Below are 20,957 nucleotides of genomic sequence, written 5' to 3' on the forward strand. Positions count from 1 at the left end.
CTCTCAACCGTCAATCAACAGGTGTACAGATTCCTGAGCCTATCGGGCTCTGTCATATCTACACTTGAAACTGTGTATGGAGTGAGCCTCCACCACATCACCCCCTAATGCATTCCATTTGTCAACCACTCTGACACTAAAAAAGTTCTTTCTAATATCTCTGTGGCTCATTTGGGCACTCAGTTTCCACCTGTGTCCCCTTGTGCGTGTTCCCCTTGTGTTAAATAGACTGTCTTTATCTACCCTATCAATCCCCTTCAGAATCTTGAATGTGGTGATCATGTCCCCCCTAACTCTTCTGTCTTCCAGCGAAGTGAGGTTTAATTCCCGTAGTCTCTCCTCGTAGCTCATACCTCTCAGCTCCGGTACTAGTCTGGTGGCAAACCTTTGAACCTTTTCCAGTTTAGTCTTATCCTTGACTAGATATGGACTCCATGCTGGGGCTGCATACTCCAGGATTGGCCTGACATATGTGGTATACAAAGTTCTGAATGATTCTTTACACAAGTTTCTGAATGCCGTTCGTATGTTGGCCAGCCTGGCATATGCCGCTGATGTTATCCGCTTGATATGTGCTGCAGGAGACAGGTCTGGCGTGATATCAACCCCCAAGTCTTTTTCCTTCTCTGACTCCTGAAGAATTTCCTCTCCCAGATGATACCTTGTATCTGGCCTCCTGCTCCCTACACCTATCTTCATTACATTACATTTGGTTGGGTTAAACTCTAACAACCATTTGTTCGACCATTCCTTCAGCTTGTCTAGGTCTTCTTGAAGCCTCAAACAGTCCTCTTCTGTTTTAATCCTTCTCATAATTTTAGCATCGTCCGCAAACATTGAGAGAAATGAATCGATACCCTCCGGGAGATCATTTACATATATCAGAAACAAGATAGGACCGAGTACAGAGCCCTGTGGGACTCCACTGGTGACTTCACGCCAATCGGAGGTCTCACCCCTCACCGTAACTCTCTGCTTCCTATTGCTTAGATACTCCCTTATCCACTGGAGCACCTTACCAGCTACACCTGCCTGTCTCTCCAGCTTATGTACCAGCCTCTTATGCGGTACTGTGTCAAAGGCTTTCCGACAATCCAAGAAAATGCAGTCCGCCCAGCCCTCTCTTTCTTGCTTAATCTGTGTCACCTGATCGTAGAATTCTATCAAGCCTGTAAGGCAAGATTTACCCTCCCTGAATCCATGTTGGCGATTTGTCACGAAGTCCCTTCTCTCCAGATGTGTTACCAGGTTTTTTCTCACGATCTTCTCCATCACCTTGCATGGTATACAAGTCAAGGACACTGGCCTGTAGTTCAGTGCCTCTTGTCTGTCGCCCTTTTTGTATATTGGGACCACATTCGCCGTCTTCCATATTTCTGGTAGGTCTCCCGTCTCTAGTGATTTACTATACACTATGGAGAGTGGCAAGCAAAGTGCCTCTGCACACTCTTTCAGTACCCATGGTGAGATCCCATCTGGACCAACCGCCTTTCTAACATCCAGCAGGTGTCTCTTGACCTCCTCTCTCGTAATTTCGAACTCCTCCAAGGCCGCCTGGTTTACCTCCCTTTCTCCTAGCACAGTGACCTCACCCTGTTCTATTGTGAAGACCTCCTGGAACCTCTTGTTGAGTTCCTCACACACCTCTCTGTCATTCTCTGTATACCTGTCCTCGCCTGTTCTAAGTTTCAATACCTGTTCTTTCACTGTTGTTTTCCTTCTGATGTGACTGTGGAGTAGCTTTGGTTCGGTCTTGGCTTTGTTTGCTATATCATTTTCAAAATTTTTCTCTGCTTCTCTTCTCACCCTGACGTACTCATTCCTGGTTCTCTGGTATCTCTCCCTGCTTTCTGGTGTTCTGTTATTCCGGAAGTTCCTCCACGCCTTTTTGTTCAGTTTCTTCGCTTCCATACATGCCCTATTATACCATGGATTCTTCTGTTGCTTCTCGGATTTTTCCCTTTGGGCCGGGATGAACCTGTTTACTGCCTCCTGACACTTTTGGGTAACATAGTCCATCATACCCTGTACAGACTTGTCTCTGAGGTCTGTGTCCCAAGGTATTTCACTTAGGAAACTTCTCATCTGTTCATAATTCCCCTTTCGGTATGCCAGCCTTTTGATTCCTAGTTCTTTTTGGGGGGAGATAAGTCCTAGCTCTACCAGGTACTCAAAGTTCAATACACTGTGGTCACTCATTCCCAAGGGCGCTTCCATCTTAACTTCCCTTATATCCCATTCATTTAGGGTAAATATCAAATCAAGCATTTGATTTACGCATTTATGTGGGCTACGTAGGGTTCAGTCTCTGAGCCCATTATGTGCCTCTGTTATCCTTTCCACTACCGCTCACAGGATGGGTATGGGGTGCATAATAAATGTACTAAACTAACCACCATATCTCTATGTGGCCTCGGCAGGGATAGGAAGGCGGTGACTTGCTGAAGGTCCCCTTCGATTTTTCCTGAGGATTTTTTCCAATTAGATTTTGAACTGCATTAATGTTTTGCCATTTACGGCTTCGGCGGGTATGCGGTTTACTTTTTTTTGAGATATATACAAGAGTTGTTACATTCTTGTACAGCCACTAGTACGCGTAGCGTTTCGGGCAGGTCCCTGGAATACGATCCCCGCCGCGAAGAATCGTTTTTACAACCAAGTACTCATTTTACTGTTGAGTTAAACAGAGGCTACAGTTAAGGATTTGCGCCCAGTAAATCCTCCCCCGCCAGAATACGAACCCATGACATAGCGCTCCTATAATAAAGGTTTATAACCCTTATAGCTCCTACCTATAAGGTTTATAACCCTTTAGGCGAAAAAGCATCTCCTATTTTCTGTACTACATTGTGGGCTTGAACTTGATAACTATCATGGTCCAGGACGGACAGAAACGCCGTCGTTTCGTCATTTTCTGATGTGTAGTTTGGTGTTCATATCTTCAGCCACGCCATGTTTACAGGTACTTTACAGCTTTTCTTTACAGGTACAGATAATTTTAAGTGGAATAATTACAGTAAAATTGACAAAGAATGTTTACAGGTACATTGAAGAAATTTTGACACAAAAGCAGATTGGAATAATACACAATAATAACAATACACAATAAAGAAACAAGGATTACTAGACACATGAGGATAACATTTCAGGGTTATACATTCGTTCACTGAAGCACAATATGAGGATCATTTCAAGGAAAAGTTTCAAGAAATAATGCAGTAGAATATGCACTCAATACAACAACCATGATATCAGATGATATCTAAGATTACAATGGTAAAGTAATATGGTTTAGGTATATATATATATATATATATATATATATATATATATATATATATATATATATATGTCGTACCTAGTAGCCAGAACTCACTTCTCAGCCTACTATTCAAGGCCCGATTTGCCTAATAAGCCAAGTTTTCCTGAATTAATATATTTACTATAATTTTTTTCTTATGAAATGATAAAGCAACCCTTTTCTCTATGTATGAGGTCAATTTTTTTTTATTGGAGTTAAAATTAACGTAGATATATGACCGAACCTAACCAACCCTACCTAACCTAACCTAACCTATATTTATAGGTAAGGTTAGGTTAGGTAGCCAAAAAAAGCTAGGTTAGGTTAGGTTAGGTAGATTAGGTAGACGAAAAAACATTAATTCATGAAAACTTGGCTTATTAGGCAAATCGGGCCTTGAATAGTAGGCTGAGAAGTGCGTTCTGGCTATTAGGTACGACATATATATATATATATATATATATATATATATATATATATATATATATATATATATATATATATATATATATATATATGACAATGTCAGACCACGTCAATGTCAGACAAATTGATTGGGAGAGTGCTTCTTCAATAACAAATTGTAAAAGCACCTATAACAGAACATAATTGAATCTGCTTTGATACATAAGAACAAAGGTAACTGCAGAAGGCCTATTGGCCCATACGAGGCAGCTCCTATTCTATAACCACCCAATCCCACTCATATACTTGTCCAACCCGTGCTTGAAACAATCGAGGGACCCCACCTCCACAATGTTACGCGGCAATTGGTTCCACAAATCAACAACCCTGTTACTGAACCAGTATTTACCCAAGTCTTTCCTAAATCTAAACTTATCCAATTTATATCCATTGTTTCGTGTTCTGTCCTGTGTTGATACTTTTAATACCCTATTAATATCCCCCCGGTTATGTCCATTCATCCACTTGTAAACCTCTATCATGTCACCCCTAACTCTTCGCCTTTCCAGTGAATGCAACTTAAGCTTTGTTAATCTTTCTTCATATGAAAGATTTCTAATTTGGGGAATTAACTTAGTCATCCTACGCTGGACACGTTCAAGTGAATTTATATCCATTCTATAATATGGCGACCAAAACTGAACTGCATAATCTAAATGGGGCCTAACTAGAGCAAGATATAGCTTGAGAACCACACCAGGTGTCTTGTTACTAACGCTGCGATTAATAAATCCAAGTGTCCGATTTGCCTTATTACGAACATTTATGCATTGATCCTTTTGTTTTAAATTCTTACTAATCATAACTCCCAGATCCCTTTCGCAATCCGACTTCGCAATCACAACACCATCTAGCTCGTATCTTGTAACTCTATCATCATTACCTAACCTCAGAACTTTACATTTATCAGCATTAAACTGCATCTGCCAATCCTTTGACCATTTCAAAACCCTATCTAGATCAACTTGAAGTGATAGTGAGTCCTCCTCCGAATTAATTTCCCTACCGATTTTCGTATCATCGGCAAATTTGCAAATGTTGCTACTCAAACCTGAATCTAAATCATTTATATATATTATAAACAACAGAGGTCCCAGGACAGAGCCTTGAGGCACTCCACTTACAACATTTTCCCACTCTGACTTGATTCCATTTATACTAACTCTCTGTTTCCTTTGGTATAGCCATGCCCTAATCCAGCTTAATATAGCACCCCCAATACCATGAGACTCTATTTTTTTAATCAGTCTTTCATGTGGCACTGTATCAAAAGCTTTGCTAAAGTCAAGGTATACAACATCGCAATCCTTACCACTATCAACTGCCTCAACAATGCTAGAATAAAAAGATAACAAATTTGTTAAACATGAACGGCCATTTATAAAACCATGTTGCGACTCAATTATTAATTTATGTTTTTCAAGATGAAGACGAATTTTATTTGCTATTATAGATTCGAGTAACTTTCCCACAATAGACGTTAGGCTAATTGGTCGATAGTTAGACGCAAGTGATCTATCTCCTTTCTTAAAAACTGGTATCACATTAGCAACTTTCCAAAACTCTGGCACTCTGCCTGACTCTATTGATTTATTAAATATGGTTGACAGTGGGTCACAAAGCTCCTCTTTGCATTCTTTAAGCACCCTAGCAAACACTTCATCCGGCCCTGGGGATTTGTTTGGTTTGAGTTTTACTATTTGTTTAAGAACATCCTCCCTGGTAACTGCTAAACTCGTCAACCTGTCCTCGTCCCCACCCACATAGACTTGTTCGGCTGAAGGCATATTGTTAAGTTCCTCTTTAGTAAATACAGATACAAAATATTTATTAAAAATACTACTCATCTCTTCATCACTATCTGTTATTTGACCTGTCTCAGTTTTTAATGGACCTATCCTTTCCCTAGTCTTAGTACGATATAACTGAAAAAACCCTTTAGGATTTGTCTTTGCTTGCCCTGCTATGCGAACTTCATAGTTTCTTTTTGCTTTCCTTATCTCTTTTTTAACATTTCTAACCAGTTGTACGAATTCCTGTTCTAAAGTGACCTCCCCATTTTTAATCCTTTTGTACCAAGCTCTCTTTTTACCTATAAGGTTCTTCAAATTCTTTGTTATCCACTTTGGGTCATTAGTATACGATCTATTCAATTTGTATGGTATACTACGTTCCTGTGCTTTGTTTAGAATATTCTTAAATAAGTTATATATTGAATCCACATCGAAATCCCCATTTAAGTCACCTATCGCTGGGTTCATGTCTCGCTCCAAGACCGGCCCACACCCCATACCCAAGCCTTTCCAATCAATTTGACCCAAAAAATTTCTTAGGCTATTAAAATCAGCTTTTCGAAAATCTGGCACTTTAACAGAATTTTCTCCTACTGGTCTATTCCATTCTATGCTAAATCTGATTTCTTTGTGATCACTGCTCCCTAGCTCACTCCCTATTTCGATGTCATTAATTTGCGTTTCCCTGTTAGTTAACACTAAATCTAAAATATTATTTTCCCGTGTTGGTTCCTTAATGTGTTGCGTAAGAAAGCAATCGTCAATTAATTCTAGAAAATCTTCTGCTTCACTATTCCCTGTTTAGTTCAACCAGTTTATTCCGCTAAAATTAAAGTCACCCATGACATAAATACTGTTAGATCTAGATGCTCTAGATATTTCATCCCATAGATGCTTTGCTTCCATTCTGTCTAAATTTGGTGGCCTATATATTACTCCTATTATAATATTATTAGCTTTTTCGTTTAATTCAATCCAAATAGTTTCTGTGTGTGGCTCTGTTTTGATTCCCTCTTTGAGACTACATTTCAAATTGTCCCTAACATATATGGCTACTCCACCTCCTCGTCTAATATATCTATCTGTGTGAAATAGTTTAAATCCATATATTTGATATTCAGCTAATAGTTCTCTATTATCTACATTCATCCACGTTTCGGTAAGTGCAATAATATCTATTTTTTCTGTGCAGACAAGAGCATTTAATTCGTTAATTTTATTTCTTAGACTTCTACTGTTAGTGTAATATACCCTAAGTGAATTGTTATTTTGCGGACCTTCTCTTTCCCTGATCGTTTTGCCAATTCCTTTCTCCCACAAACACATACTTTTATTACCTCCTTCCTCCAAATCAATTCCCATACCTCTATCTACTAACAGTTTAAACCCAAACAAACACCTCTAACCACTTCTTCTAGCGAGTTCGCAACAGCAACAACCCCAGCTCTCGATAGATGCACCCCATCACGAGCATACATTTCATTTCTTCCATAGAAGTGTTCCCAGTTGTCTATGAAAGATATTGCGTTTGATTTGCAATATCTTTCCAGCCGGCAATTGACACCAAGTGCCCTCGATATCCATTCATTTCCCACTCCCTTTCTTGGAAGAATGCCACATATGATCGGGATTCCTCCCTTGCTCCTAACTAACTCTATGGCTGTTTTATACCTCTGAATCAGTTCCTCACTCCTGACTCGACCAACATCATTTCCTCCCACGCTAATGCAAATAATGGGATTGTTCCCATTACCAGCCATAATATCATTCATGTTGTTTATAATATCACCAATGCCAGCTCCGGGATAGCAAACCCTTAACCTGTTCCCCCTATCTCTAGCACAAAACGTTCTATCCAAATACCTTATCTGGGAATCTCCCACAACTAATGTTTGCTTAGGTACTTCCTTTACTTTCTGAGGGGCCTGCGCTTCCTTTCTGCTTCCTTTCTTATACAGATCACAAAAGAAAGTAATTTGAATATTAGCAGTGGTCTATATAACTTAGATCCATTTTTAATAGATCAGTTAAAGGGCGATTTAAGTAAGATCATTGGAACGCATTTGTCTCACTAATTCATTGTATATATTTACCATTTTATGCTATAATTATCTGTGTATTGTGCCTGTGTATGTGTGCTGTATCAGATGGGCCATTGTGCGACATCAGATGGGCCAATTGGCTGCATCTGATGGGCCAATGGGCCGTCTGCGCTGACCACGTATTGTACCTCACCTCACTTCACCATTCTCTCCTGCCTATTTATACCCATCACTCGATCTGTAAAATCACTCCTTCTGAAGATGTATTAATATACGAAAGTACTTAAGGAAATTCCTGTTTCATTTTTCCTCCGTGGTTTGACATTGTCACATTTTTAATCACGTGTTTATTTTCGTGATATACATATATATATATACATATATATATATATATATATATATATATATATATATATATATATATATATATATATATATATATATATATATATATATATATATATATATATATATATATATATATATATATATATATATATATGGGGCCTCCAGATCCTTCTAGGGAATTCAATAGAGTTGTGGGTTGGTCGACTTTTGTACCATCGTGGCCGAGTCGGTTAGGACAGGTGTCTGGGACTCACCAGAACACAGGGTTGTGTCACTCCATTACCTCAAAATGACCCAACCACTGGGGCTGGAAAGTAGAGCAACGGTCTCGCTTCTTGCAGCACGGCATTCAATCCTCGTCCGTCCAAGTGGTTGGCATCATTCCTTTCCTATGTTCTATCCTAATTTCTTATCCTCATATCTGTCCCAGGTGCTATATAGTGGTAATGGCTCGGTGCCTTCTCCTGATACTTACCTTACCTTGGGCCCTGGGAGCCTTGAACCACCGACCCCCAGGGGCAGGAGACGTCAGTTCTATCAACCCCGCTAGAGAACCGTAGACCTCCGGAAACGGGAACCGGCTATTCAGACAAAGGACTTCCGGTAGATGAAGTTTACATGGACTTTGGTGAAGCCTTTGACAAGGTACCACATGAGAGACTAACACATGGAATAAACGGTAGACTACTAGAATGGGTAAAACAATGGTTCCGCACTAAATGGGCAGCAGTCTGGTTGGTGATATGTGGTGAGTGGGGTGCCTCACGGGTTAACTTTTGGGCCCAACCTTTTTTATCATATACGTGAATGACATAGATGAGAATATTATAAACCACATCATCAAATTTGCTGATAACACAAATGTTTATGGTAAAGTGGGAAGTGAAAATGACATTGAGACTGAGGCGGGCGGCTGCATCACAAAATGAGGTGCATTTATTATACACCTGATAATAAACGTCTCTCATTTATTATGAGGTGCATAATAAATGAACTCGGGATATATGGTGGCCGTATGGAGACAGTCGGTCTGTTATTATCTGTAGTGACGTTTGCTCTTCGTGGTCCTTCAAGAAGTACCAGTTACAGCCCCGCTCCTGTGCCACTACGGGCTCACCATAGCCCGTGCTACTTGCAACTTTTTGTTCCCAGTAGCTGAATCTAAAAACAACAACAACAACAATTCAAGAAGTATCTGTTCAGATATCTTCAGAATCGAAGCTGATATTCTCGTTTTCCTTCTGGCCTAAATTGGAGTGAGCTTCTCTGCGTTTTATGTGGCATATTAAAGCAGGAAAAGTGATTGATATCATGAGTCCCATACGAAGCAATATCTTCCACATATTTCCACCTGAACCACATTGAAAATGATCTGTTTGATTTTTCTGTTTATATATTTTGTTATATATCTATAAGTTCTTCTTTTGGGAACAAAGATGCAATTCCTACTTTCCTTAATGGGCTTATAGTCGTTCAGGAAAGAAATGTTTAATATCATTCGAGGTTCAGGTGTGGCTGGAGTCTTAGTAACCCAACATAAGCAATGGAAATCGATACCTCTTGAGATGCTGACGCAATTTGCGAGGCTCCGGTAATGAGAACACAGCCTCCCAACTGCTAATATCTGACGGCTAATTAAAAATCTGAAACTATATTTCTTGAGGGTTTAAGATTCGGAGTTAATTAAAGATAAAAGGTGAGGGATTACCATGTGCTTGGCACCTAGTTTCATAACCCGACCCTAAGGCCGTATCTTGTGAAATAGGGGATATGATAGGGAACATAATCGTAATGGGGTTCATAAAAAAATAAATGTATTCCGGGGTGGTTTGTAATGGAATATTAGAGCGGGAAGGATGAGGGACCGGTGTGATAAACGTCCTCCCTGGGCTGGGTAAGTATCGGTGCTCGGGGTCCCTGCATGACGCGGGTGGATGTGGCTGCCACTCTCCTGAAATATTGTCTCTGGAGAGTGTAATGCGCACCACCAATAACCTGTGATATATGAAAGCTACGCCAACCACGCCTGCGGGCTGGTCGAATCTGCAACTGTAAGACTACACTGGTCGTGGCCTGCCACCACCCGTACGGACTGGTGGAGGACTGCCACCACCCGTACGGACTGGTGGAGGTCTGCCACCACCCGTACGGACTGGTAGATGTCTGCCACCACCCGTACGGACTGGTAGATGTCTGCCACCACCCGTACGGACTGGTGGAGGTCTGCCACCACCCGTACGGACTGGTGGAGGTCTGCCACCACCCGTACGGACTGGTAGATGTCTGCCACCACCCGTACGGACTGGTAGATGTCTGCCACCACCCGTACGGACTGGTGGATGTCTGCCACCACCTGTACGGACTGGTGGATGTCTGCCACCACCCGTACGGACTGGTGGATGTCTGCCACCACCTGTACGGACTGGTGGATGTCTGCCACAACCCGTACGGACTGGTGGAGGACTGCCACCACCCGTACGGACTGGTAGAGGACTGCCACCACCCGTACGGACTGGTGGAGGTCTGCCACCACCTGTACGGACTGGTGGATGTCTGCCACCACCCGTACGGACTGGTGGATGTCTGCCACCACCTGTACGGACTGGTGGATGTCTGCCACAACCCGTACGGACTGGTGGAGGACTGCCACAACCCGTACGGACTGGTGGAGGACTGCCACCACCCGTACGGACTGGTGGAGGTCTGCCACCACCCGTACGGACTGGTGGAGGTCTGCCACCACCTGTACGGACTGGTAGATGTCTGCCACCACCCGTACGGACTGGTGGATGTCTGCCACCACCTGTACGGACTGGTGGAGGTCTGCCACCACCCGTACGGACTGGTAGATGTCTGCCACCACCCGTACGGACTGGTGGATGTCTGCCACCACCTGTACGGACTGGTGGATGTCTGCCACCACCCGTACGGACTGGAAGATGTCTGCCACCACCCGTACGGACTGGTAGATGTCTGCCACCACCTGTACGGACTGGTGGAGGTCTGCCAACACCCGTACGGACTGGTAGATGTCTGCCACCACCCGTACGGACTGGTGGATGTCTGCCACCACCTGTACGGACTGGTGGATGTCTGCCACCACCCGTACGGACTGGTAGATGTCTGCCACCACCCGTACGGACTGGTAGATGTCTGCCATCACCTGTACGGACTGGTGGAGGTCTGCCACCACCCGTACGGACTGGTAGATGTCTGCCACCACCCGTACGGACTGGTGGATGTCTGCCACCACCAGGAGAGAATGTTGGAACAACCAAGAATGAATCACAGGAATGTCTCTGCGACACTTATGGCGGCTTCTTGCTTCACATGACCAGAGCGGGACAGTCATCTTGAGGCGTGGACTCTACAGAGACACGAGGGACGACGGAGGACGTGACCTCGCTCTACAAGAGCCACGATTCTTGAAGCACAATATTTCCAACCATTACTTTCTGGGAGGGAAGATGACAGTCACTTGGGAACACCGCCTGAGTCCCAGACGCAGCTGACCGTTACAACTAATACGGCTGTCGTCCTGGGCCGTCCACTGGCGGTGACGAGGAACAGTCCTATTAATGAATGATGAGAAGATGATGTTAGGAGAGGAGCGGTCCGTGCCACTAGCCAGGAGGTGGGTAGTGGGTGTGTCACTAGCCAGGAGGTGGGTAGTGTGTCACTAGCCAGGAGGTGGGTAGTGGGTGTGTCACTAGCCAGGAGGTGGGTAGTGGGTGTGTCACTAGCCAGGAGGTGGGTAGTGGGTGTGTCACTAGCCAGGAGGTGGGTAGTGTGTCACTAGCCAGGAGGTGGGTAGTGTGTCACTAGCCAGGAGGTGGGTAGTGTGTGTGTCACTAGCCAGGAGGTGGGTAGTGTGTCACTAGCCAGGAGGTGGGTAGTGTGTCACTAGCCAGGAGGTGGGTAGTGGGTGTGTCACTAGCCAGGAGGTGGGTAGTGTGTCACTAGCCAGGAGGTGGGTAGTGTGTCACTAGCCAGGAGGTGGGTAGTGTGTCACTAGCCAGGAGGTGGGTAGTGTGTGTCACTAGCCAGGAGGTGGGTAGTGTGTCACTAGCCAGGAGGTGGGTAGTGTGTCACTAGCCAGGAGGTGGGTAGTGTGTCACTAGCCAGGAGGTGGGTAGTGTGTGTGTCACTAGCCAGGAGGTGGGTAGTGTGTCACTAGCCAGGAGGTGGGTAGTGGGTGTGTCACTAGCCAGGAGGTGGGTAGTGGGTGTGTCACTAGCCAGGAGGTGGGTAGTGTGTCACTAGCCAGGAGGTGGGTAGTGTGTCACTAGCCAGGAGGTGGGTAGTGTGTCACTAGCCAGGAGGTGGGTAGTGGGTGTGTCACTAGCCAGGAGGTGGGTAGTGTGTGTGTCACTAGCCAGGAGGTGGGTAGTGTGTCACTAGCCAGGAGGTGGGTAGTGTGTCACTAGCCAGGAGGTGGGTAGTGTGTCACTAGCCAGGAGGTGGGTAGTGGGTGTGTCACTAGCCAGGAGGTGGGTAGTGGGTGCCACTAGCCAGGAGGTGGGTAGTGTGTCACTAGCCAGGAGGTGGGTAGTGGGTGTGTCACTAGCCAGGAGGTGGGTAGTGTGTCACTAGCCAGGAGGTGGGTAGTGTGTCACTAGCCAGGAGGTGGGTAGTGGGTGTGTCACTAGCCAGGAGGTGGGTAGTGGGTGTGTCACTAGCCAGGAGGTGGGTAGTGTGTGTGTCACTAGCCAGGAGGTGGGTAGTGTGTCACTAGCCAGGAGGTGGGTAGTGTGTGTGTCACTAGCCAGGAGGTGGGTAGTGGGTGTGTCACTAGCCAGGAGGTGGGTAGTGTGTCACTAGCCAGGAGGTGGGTAGTAGGTGTGTCACTAGCCAGGAGGTGGGTAGTGGGTGTGTCACTAGCCAGGAGGTGGGTAGTGTGTCACTAGCCAGGAGGTGGGTAGTGTGTCACTAGCCAGGAGGTGGGTAGTGGGTGTGTCACTAGCCAGGAGGTGGGTAGTGTGTGTGTCACTAGCCAGGAGGTGGGTAGTGTGTCACTAGCCAGGAGGTGGGTAGTGGGTGTGTCACTAGCCAGGAGGTGGGTAGTGTGTCACTAGCCAGGAGGTGGGTAGTGTGTCACTAGCCAGGAGGTGGGTAGTGGGTGTGTCACTAGCCAGGAGGTGGGTAGTGTGTCACTAGCCAGGAGGTGGGTAGTGTGTCACTAGCCAGGAGGTGGGTAGTGTGTGTCACTAGCCAGGAGGTGGGTAGTGTGTGTGTCACTAGCCAGGAGGTGGGTAGTGGGTGTGTCACTAGCCAGGAGGTGGGTAGTGTGTCACTAGCCAGGAGGTGGGTAGTGGGTGTGTCACTAGCCAGGAGGTGAGTAGTGTGTCACTAGCCAGGAGGTGGGTAGTGTGTCACTAGCCAGGAGGTGGGTAGTGGGTGCCACTAGCCAAGAGGTGGGTAGTGTGTCACTAGCCAGGAGGTGGGTAGTGGGTGTGTCACTAGCCAGGAGGTGGGTAGTGTGTCACTAGCCAGGAGGTGGGTAGTGTGTCACTAGCCAGGAGGTGGGTAGTGGGTGTGTCACTAGCCAGGAGGTGGGTAGTGGGTGTGTCACTAGCCAGGAGGTGGGTAGTGTGTGTGTCACTAGCCAGGAGGTGGGTAGTGTGTCACTAGCCAGGAGGTGGGTAGTGTGTGTGTCACTAGCCAGGAGGTGGGTAGTGGGTGTGTCACTAGCCAGGAGGTGGGTAGTGTGTCACTAGCCAGGAGGTGGGTAGTAGGTGTGTCACTAGCCAGGAGGTGGGTAGTGGGTGTGTCACTAGCCAGGAGGTGGGTAGTGTGTCACTAGCCAGGAGGTGGGTAGTGTGTCACTAGCCAGGAGGTGGGTAGTGGGTGTGTCACTAGCCAGGAGGTGGGTAGTGTGTGTGTCACTAGCCAGGAGGTGGGTAGTGTGTCACTAGCCAGGAGGTGGGTAGTGGGTGTGTCACTAGCCAGGAGGTGGGTAGCTGTGTCACTAGCCAGGAGGTGGGTAGTGTGTCACTAGCCAGGAGGTGGGTAGTGGGTGTGTCGCTAGCCAGGGGGTGGGTAGTGTGTCACTAGCCAGGAGGTGGGTAGTGTGTCACTAGCCAGGAGGTGGGTAGTGTGTGTCACTAGCCAGGAGGTGGGTAGTGTGTGTGTCACTAGCCAGGAGGTGGGTAGTGGGTGTGTCACTAGCCAGGAGGTGGGTAGTGTGGTCACTAGCCAGGAGGTGGGTAGTGGTGTGTCACTAGCCAGGAGGTGAGTAGTGTGTCACAGCCAGTAGGTGGGTAGTGTGTCACTAGCCAGGAGGTGGTAGTGGGTGGTCCAGCCAGGAGGTGGGTAGTGGTGTCACTAGCCAGAGGTGGGTAGTTGTCCAGGAGGTGGTAGTGTTGTGTCACTAGCCAGGAGGTGGGTAGTGTGTCACTAGCCAGGAGGTGGGTAGGTGTGTCACTAGCCAGGAGGTGGGTAGTGTGGGTAGTGTGTCACTAGCCAGGAGGTGGGTAGTAGGTGTTGTCACTAGCCAGTGAGGTGGGTAGTGTATCACTAGCCAGGAGGTGGGTAGTGTAGTGTGTCACTAGCCAGGAGGTGGGGGTTAATGTGTATGTCACTAGCCAGGAGGTGGGTAGTGTGTTGTTTCACTAAAGCCAGGAGGTGGGTAGGGTGTGTCACTAGCCTAGGAGGTGGGTAGTGGGTGTGTCACTAGCCAGGGAGTTGGGTAGTGAGTGTGTCCACTAGCCATGGGAGGTGGGTGAGTGGGTGTGTCACTAGCCAGGAGGTGGAGTAGTGGTGTGTCACTAGCCAGGATGTGGGTAGGGTGTGTCACTAGCCAGGAGGTGGGTCAGTGTGTGTGTCACTAGGCCAGGAGGTGGGTTAGGTTTGGTGTGTCATAGCCAGGAGGTCGGGTAGTGTGTCACTAGCCCAGGAGGTGTGTAGTGGGATAAACTTTAGATTAAATCCAAATTTAATACTATATTTTAATTAAATGGCGTAATGTGTGTGTGTCACTAGCCAGGGAGGTGCGGTAGGTGGTGTGCCACTTAGCCAGGAGGTGGGTAGTGGGTTGTGTCACTAGCCAGGAGGTTGGGTAGGTGTGTGTGTCACTAGCCAGGAGGTGGGTTAGTGGGGTGTCCACTAGCCAGGAGGTGGGTAGAGTGTGTGTGTCAACTAGCCAGGAGGTGGGTAGGGTGTGTCACTAGCCAGGAGGTGGGTAGTAGGTGTGTCACTAGCCAGGAGGTGGGTAGTGTGTCACTAGCCAGGAGGTGGGTAGTGTGTCACTAGCCAGGAGGTGGGTAATGTGTATGTCACTAGCCAGGAGGTGGGTAGTGGGTGTGTCACTAGCCAGGAGGTGGGTAGTGTGTCACTAGCCAGGAGGTGGGTAGTGGGTGTGTCACTAGCCAGGAGGTGGGTAGTGTGTCACTAGCCAGGAGGTGGGTAGTGGGTGTGTCACTAGCCAGGAGGTGGGTAGTGTGTCACTAGCCAGGAGGTGGGTAGTGTGTCACTAGCCAGGAGGTGGGTAGTGTGTGTGTCACTAGCCAGGAGGTGGGTAGTGGGTGTGTCACTAGCCAGGAGGTGGGTAGTGTGTCACTAGCCAGGAGGTGGGTAGTGGGTGTGTCACTAGCCAGGAGGTGGGTAGTGTGTGTGTCACTAGCCAGGAGGTGGGTAGTGTGTCACTAGCCAGGAGGTGGGTAGTGGGTGTGTCACTAGCCAGGAGGTGGGTAGTGTGTGTGTCACTAGCCAGGAGGTGGGTAGTGTGTCACTAGCCAGGAGGTGGGTAGTGTGTGTGTCACTAGCCAGGAGGTGGGTAGTGTGTCACTAGCCAGGAGGTGGGTAGTGGGTGTGTCACTAGCCAGGAGGTGGGTAGTGTGTCACTAGCCAGGAGGTGGGTAGTGGGTGTGTCACTAGCCAGGAGGTGGGTAGTGTGTCACTAGCCAGGAGGTGGGTAGTGGGTGTCACTAGCCAGGAGGTGGGTAGTGTGTCACTAGCCAGGAGGTGGGTAGTGTGTGTGTCACTAGCCAGGAGGTGGGTAGTGTGTCACTAGCCAGGAGGTGGGTAGTGTGTCACTAGCCAGGAGGTGGGTAGTGGGTGTCACTAGCCAGGAGGTGGGTAGTGTGTCACTAGCCAGGAGGTGGGTAGTGTGTCACTAGCCAGGAGGTGGGTAGTGTGTCACTAGCCAGGAGGTGGGTAGTGTGTCACTAGCCAGGAGGTGGGTAGTGTGTGTGTCACTAGCCAGGAGGTGGGTAGTGTGTCACTAGCCAGGAGGTGGGTAGTGGGTGTGTCTCTAGCCAGGAGGTGGGTAGTGTGTCACTAGCCAGGAGGTGGGTAGTGTGTCACTAGCCAGGAGGTGGGTAGTGTGTGTGTCACTAGCCAGGAGGTGGGTAGTGTGTCACTAGCCAGGAGGTGGGTAGTGTGTCACTAGCCAGGAGGTGGGTAGTGGGTGTGTCACTAGCCAGGAGGTGGGTAGTGTGTCACTAGCCAGGAGGTGGGTAGTGTGTGTGTCACTAGCCAGGAGGTGGGTAGTGTGTCACTAGCCAGGAGGTGGGTAGTGGGTGTGTCACTAGCCAGGAGGTGGGTAGTGTGTGTGTCACTAGCCAGAAGGTGGGTAGTGTGTCACTAGCCAGGAGGTGGGTAGTGTGTCACTAGCCAGGAGGTGGGTAGTGTGTCACTAGCCAGGAGGTGGGTAGTGTGTCACTAGCCAGGAGGTGGGTAGTGTGTGTGTCACTAGCCAGGAGGTGGGTAGTGTATCACTAGCCAGGAGGTGGGTAGTGTATCACTAGCCAGGAGGTGGGTAGTGTGTGTGTCACTAGCCAGGAGGTGGGTAGTGGGTGTGTCACTAGCCAGGAGGTGGGTAGTGTGTGTCACTAGCCAGGAGGTGGGTAGTGGGTGTGTCACTAGCCAGGAGGTGGGTAGTGGGTGTGTCACTAGCCAGGAGGTGGGTAGTGGGTGTGTCACTAGCCAGGAGGTGGGTAGTGGGTGTGTCACTAGCCAGGAGGTGGGTAGTGGGTGTGTCACTAGCCAGGTGGTGGGTAGTGGGTGTGTCACTAGCCAGGAGGTGGGTAGTGTGTGTGTCACTAGCCAGGAGGTGGGTAGTGGGTGTGTCACTAGCCAGGAGGTGGGTAGTGTGTGTGTCACTAGCCAGGAGGTGGGTAGTGGGTGTGTCACTAGCCAGGAGGTGGGTAGTGGGTGTGTCACTAGCCAGGAGGTGGGTAGTGGGTGTGTCACTAGCCAGGAGGTGGGTAGTGGGTGTGTCACTAGCCAGGAGGTGGGTAGTGGGTGTGTCACTAGCCAGGAGGTGGGTAGTGGGTGTGTCACTAGCCAGGAGGTGGGTAGTGGGTGTGTCACTAGCCAGGAGGTGGGTAGTGGGTGTGTCACTAGCCAGGAGGTGGGTAGTGTGTCACTAGCCAGGAGGTGGGTAGTGTGTCACTAGCCAGGAGGTGGGTAGTGGGTGTGTCACTAGCCAGGAGGTGGGTAGTGGGTGTGTCACTAGCCAGGAGGTGTGTAGTGGGTGTGTCACTAGCCAGGAGGTGGGTAGTGGGTGTGTCACTAGCCAGGAGGTGGGTAGTGTGTCACTAGCCAGGAGGTGGGTAGTGTGTCACTAGCCAGGAGGTGGGTAGTGTGTCACTAGCCAGGAGGTGGGTAGTGTGTCACTAGCCAGGAGGTGGGTAGTGGGTGTGTCACTAGCCAGGAGGTGGGTAGTGGGTGTGTCACTAGCCATGAGGTGGGTAGTGTGTCACTAGCCAGGAGGTGGGTAGTGGTGTGTCACTAGCCAGGAGGTGGGTAGTGGGTGTGTCACTAGCCAGGAGGTGGGTAGTGGGTGTGTCACTAGCCAGGAGGTGGGTAGTGTGTCACTAGCCAGGAGGTGGGTAGTGGGTGTGTCACTAGCCAGGAGGTGGGTAGTGGGTGTGTCACTAGCCAGGAGGTGGGTAGTGGGTGTGCCACTAGCCACGAGGTGGGTAGTGTGTCACTAGCCAGGAGGTGGGTAGTGTGTCACTAGCCAGGAGGTGGGTAGTGTGTCACTAGCCAGGAGGTGGGTAGTGTGTCACTAGCCAGGAGGTGGGTAGTGTGTGTCACTAGCCAGGAGGTGGGTAGTTGTGTCACTAGCCAGGAGGTGGGTAGTGTGTGTGTCACTAGCCAGGAGGTGGGTAGTGTGTGTCACTAGCCAGGAGGTGGGTAGTGGGTGTGTCACTAGCCAGGAGGTGGGTAGTGTGTCACTAGCCAGGAGGTGGGTAGTAGGTGTGTCACTAGCCAGGAGGTGGGTAGTGGGTGTGTCACTAGCCAGGAGGTGGGTAGTGTGTCACTAGCCAGGAGGTGGGTAGTGTGTCACTAGCCAGGAGGTGGGTAGTGTGTCACTAGCCAGGAGGTGGGTAGTGGGTGTGTCACTAGCCAGGAGGTGGGTAGTGTGTGTGTCACTAGCCAGGAGGTGGGTAGTGTGTCACTAGCCAGGAGGTGGGTAGTGGGTGTGTCACTAGCCAGGAGGTGGGTAGTGTGTCACTAGCCAGGAGGTGGGTAGTGTGTCACTAGCCAGGAGGTGGGTAGTGGGTGTGTCACTAGCCAGGAGGTGGGTAGTGTGTCACTAGCCAGGAGGTGGGTAGTGTGTCACTAGCCAGGAGGTGGGTAGTGTGTGTCACTAGCCAGGAGGTGGGTAGTGTGTGTGTCACTAGCCAGGAGGTGGGTAGTGGGTGTGTCACTAGCCAGGAGGTGGGTAGTGTGTCACTAGCCAGGAGGTGGGTAGTGGGTGTGTCACTAGCCAGGAGGTGGGTAGTGTGTGTCACTAGCCAGGAGGTGGGTAGTGGTGTCACTAGCCAGGAGGTGGGTAGTGGGTGTGTCACTAGCCAGGAGGTGGGTAGTGTGGTCACTAGCCAGGAGGTGGGTAGTGTGTCACTAGCCAGGAGGTGGGTAGTGTGTGTGTCACTAGCCAGGAGGTGGGTAGTGTGTCACTAGCCAGGAGGTGGGTAGTGTGTGTTCACTAGCCAGGAGGTGGGGTAGTGGTGTGTCACTAGCCAGGAGGTGGGTAGTGTGTCACTAGCCAGGAGGTGGGTAGTGGTGTGTCACTAGCCAGGAGGTGGGTAGTGGGTGTGTCACTAGCCAGGAGGTGGGTAGTGGGTGTGTCACTAGCCAGGAGGTGGGTAGTGGTGTGTCACTAGCCAGGAGGTGGGTAGTGGTGTCACTAGCCAGGAGGTGGGTAGTGGGTGTGTCACTAGCCAGGAGGTGGGTAGTGGGTGTGTCACTAGCCAGGAGGTGGGTAGTGGGTGTGTCACTAGCCAGGAGGTGGGTAGTGGGTGTGTCACTAGCCAGGAGGTGGGTAGTGGTGTGTCACTAGCCAGGAGGTGGGTAGTGGGTGTCACTAGCCAGGAGGTGGGTAGGGTGTGTCACTAGCCAGGAGGTGGGTAGTGGGTGTGTCACTAGCCAGGAGGTGGGTAGTGGGTGTGTCACTAGCCAGGAGGTGGGTAGTGGTGTCACTAGCCAGGAGGTGGGTAGTGGGTGTGTCACTAGCCAGGGAGGTGGGTAGTGGGTGTCACTAGCCAGGAGGTGGGTAGTGGTGTGTCACTAGCCAGGAGGTGGGTAGTGTGTCACTAGCCAGGAGGTGGGTAGTGTGTCACTAGCCAGGAGGTGGGTAGTGGGTGTGTCACTAGCCAGGAGGTGGGTAGTGGGTGTGTCACTAGCCAGGAGGTGGGTAGTGGTGTGTCACTAGCCAGGAGGTGGGTAGTTGTGTCACTAGCCAGGAGGTGGGTAGTGGGTGTGTCACTAGCCAGGAGGTGGGTAGTGGGTGTCACTAGCCAGGAGGTGGGTAGTGTTGTCACTAGCCAGGAGGTGGGTAGTGGGTGTGTCACTAGCCAGGAGGTGGGTAGTGGGTGTGTCACTAGCCAGGAGGTGGGTAGTGGTGTGTCACTAGCCAGGAGGTGGGTAGTGTGTGTCACTAGCCAGGAGGTGGGTAGGTGGTGTGTCACTAGCCAGGAGGTGGGTAGTGGGTGTGTCACTAGCCAGGAGGTGGGTAGTGTGTCACTAGCCAGGAGGTGGGTAGTGGTGTCACTAGCCAGGAGGTGGGTAGTGTGTCACTAGCCAGGAGGTGGGTAGTGGGTGTGTCACTAGCCAGGAGGTGGGTAGTGTGTCACTAGCCAGGAGGTGGGTAGTGGTGTCACTAGCCAGGAGGTGGGTAGTGGGTGTGTCACTAGCCAGGAGGATGGGTAGTGTGTTCACTAGCCAGGAGGTGGGTAGTGTGTCACTAGCCAGGAGGTGGGTAGTGGGTGTGTCACTAGCCAGGAGGTGGGTAGTGGGTGTGTCACTAGCCAGGAGGTGGGTAGTGTGTCACTAGCCAGGAGGTGGGTAGTGTGTCACTAGCCAGGAGGTGGGTAGTGTGTCACTAGCCAGGAGGTGGGTAGTGTGTGTGTCACTAGCCAGGAGGTGGGTAGTGTGTCACTAGCCAGGAGGTGGGTAGTGGGTGTGTCTCTAGCCAGGAGGTGGGTAGTGTGTCACTAGCCAGGAGGTGGGTAGTGTGTCACTAGCCAGGAGGTGGGTAGTGTGTGTGTCACTAGCCAGGAGGTGGGTAGTGTGTCACTAGCCAGGAGGTGGGTAGTGTGTCACTAGCCAGGAGGTGGGTAGTGGGTGTGTCACTAGCCAGGAGGTGGGTAGTGTGTCACTAGCCAGGAGGTGGGTAGTGTGTGTGTCACTAGCCAGGAGGTGGGTAGTGTGTCACTAGCCAGGAGGTGGGTAGTGTGTCACTAGCCAGGAGGTGGGTAGTGGGTGTGTCACTAGCCAGGAGGTGGGTAGTGTGTGTGTCACTAGCCAGGAGGTGGGTAGTGTGTCACTAGCCAGGAGGTGGGTAGTGTGTCACTAGCCAGGAGGTGGGTAGTGTGTCACTAGCCAGGAGGTGGGTAGTGTGTCACTAGCCAGGAGGTGGGTAGTGTGTGTGTCACTAGCCAGGAGGTGGGTAGTGTATCACTAGCCAGGAGGTGGGTAGTGTATCACTAGCCAGGAGGTGGGTAGTGTGTGTGTCACTAGCCAGGAGGTGGGTAGTGGGTGTGTCACTAGCCAGGAGGT

General features: G+C 49.5%; 1 protein-coding gene across 1 annotated transcript; it reads right to left on the reverse strand.

Moving 5' to 3' along the window:
• Positions 1 to 9,960: 9,960 nt before the first annotated feature.
• Positions 9,961 to 11,301, reverse strand: LOC138350184 (uncharacterized). Its single transcript, XM_069300524.1, has one exon. It carries the CDS (start codon positions 11,299 to 11,301, stop codon positions 9,961 to 9,963), a length of 1,341 nt encoding a protein of 446 aa, XP_069156625.1.
• Positions 11,302 to 20,957: the final 9,656 nt, after the last annotated feature.

The sequence above is a fragment of the Procambarus clarkii genome, chromosome 44 (genome assembly GCF_040958095.1).
Source record: "Procambarus clarkii isolate CNS0578487 chromosome 44, FALCON_Pclarkii_2.0, whole genome shotgun sequence".
In the NCBI taxonomy this organism is placed as follows: domain Eukaryota; kingdom Metazoa; phylum Arthropoda; class Malacostraca; order Decapoda; family Cambaridae; genus Procambarus; species Procambarus clarkii.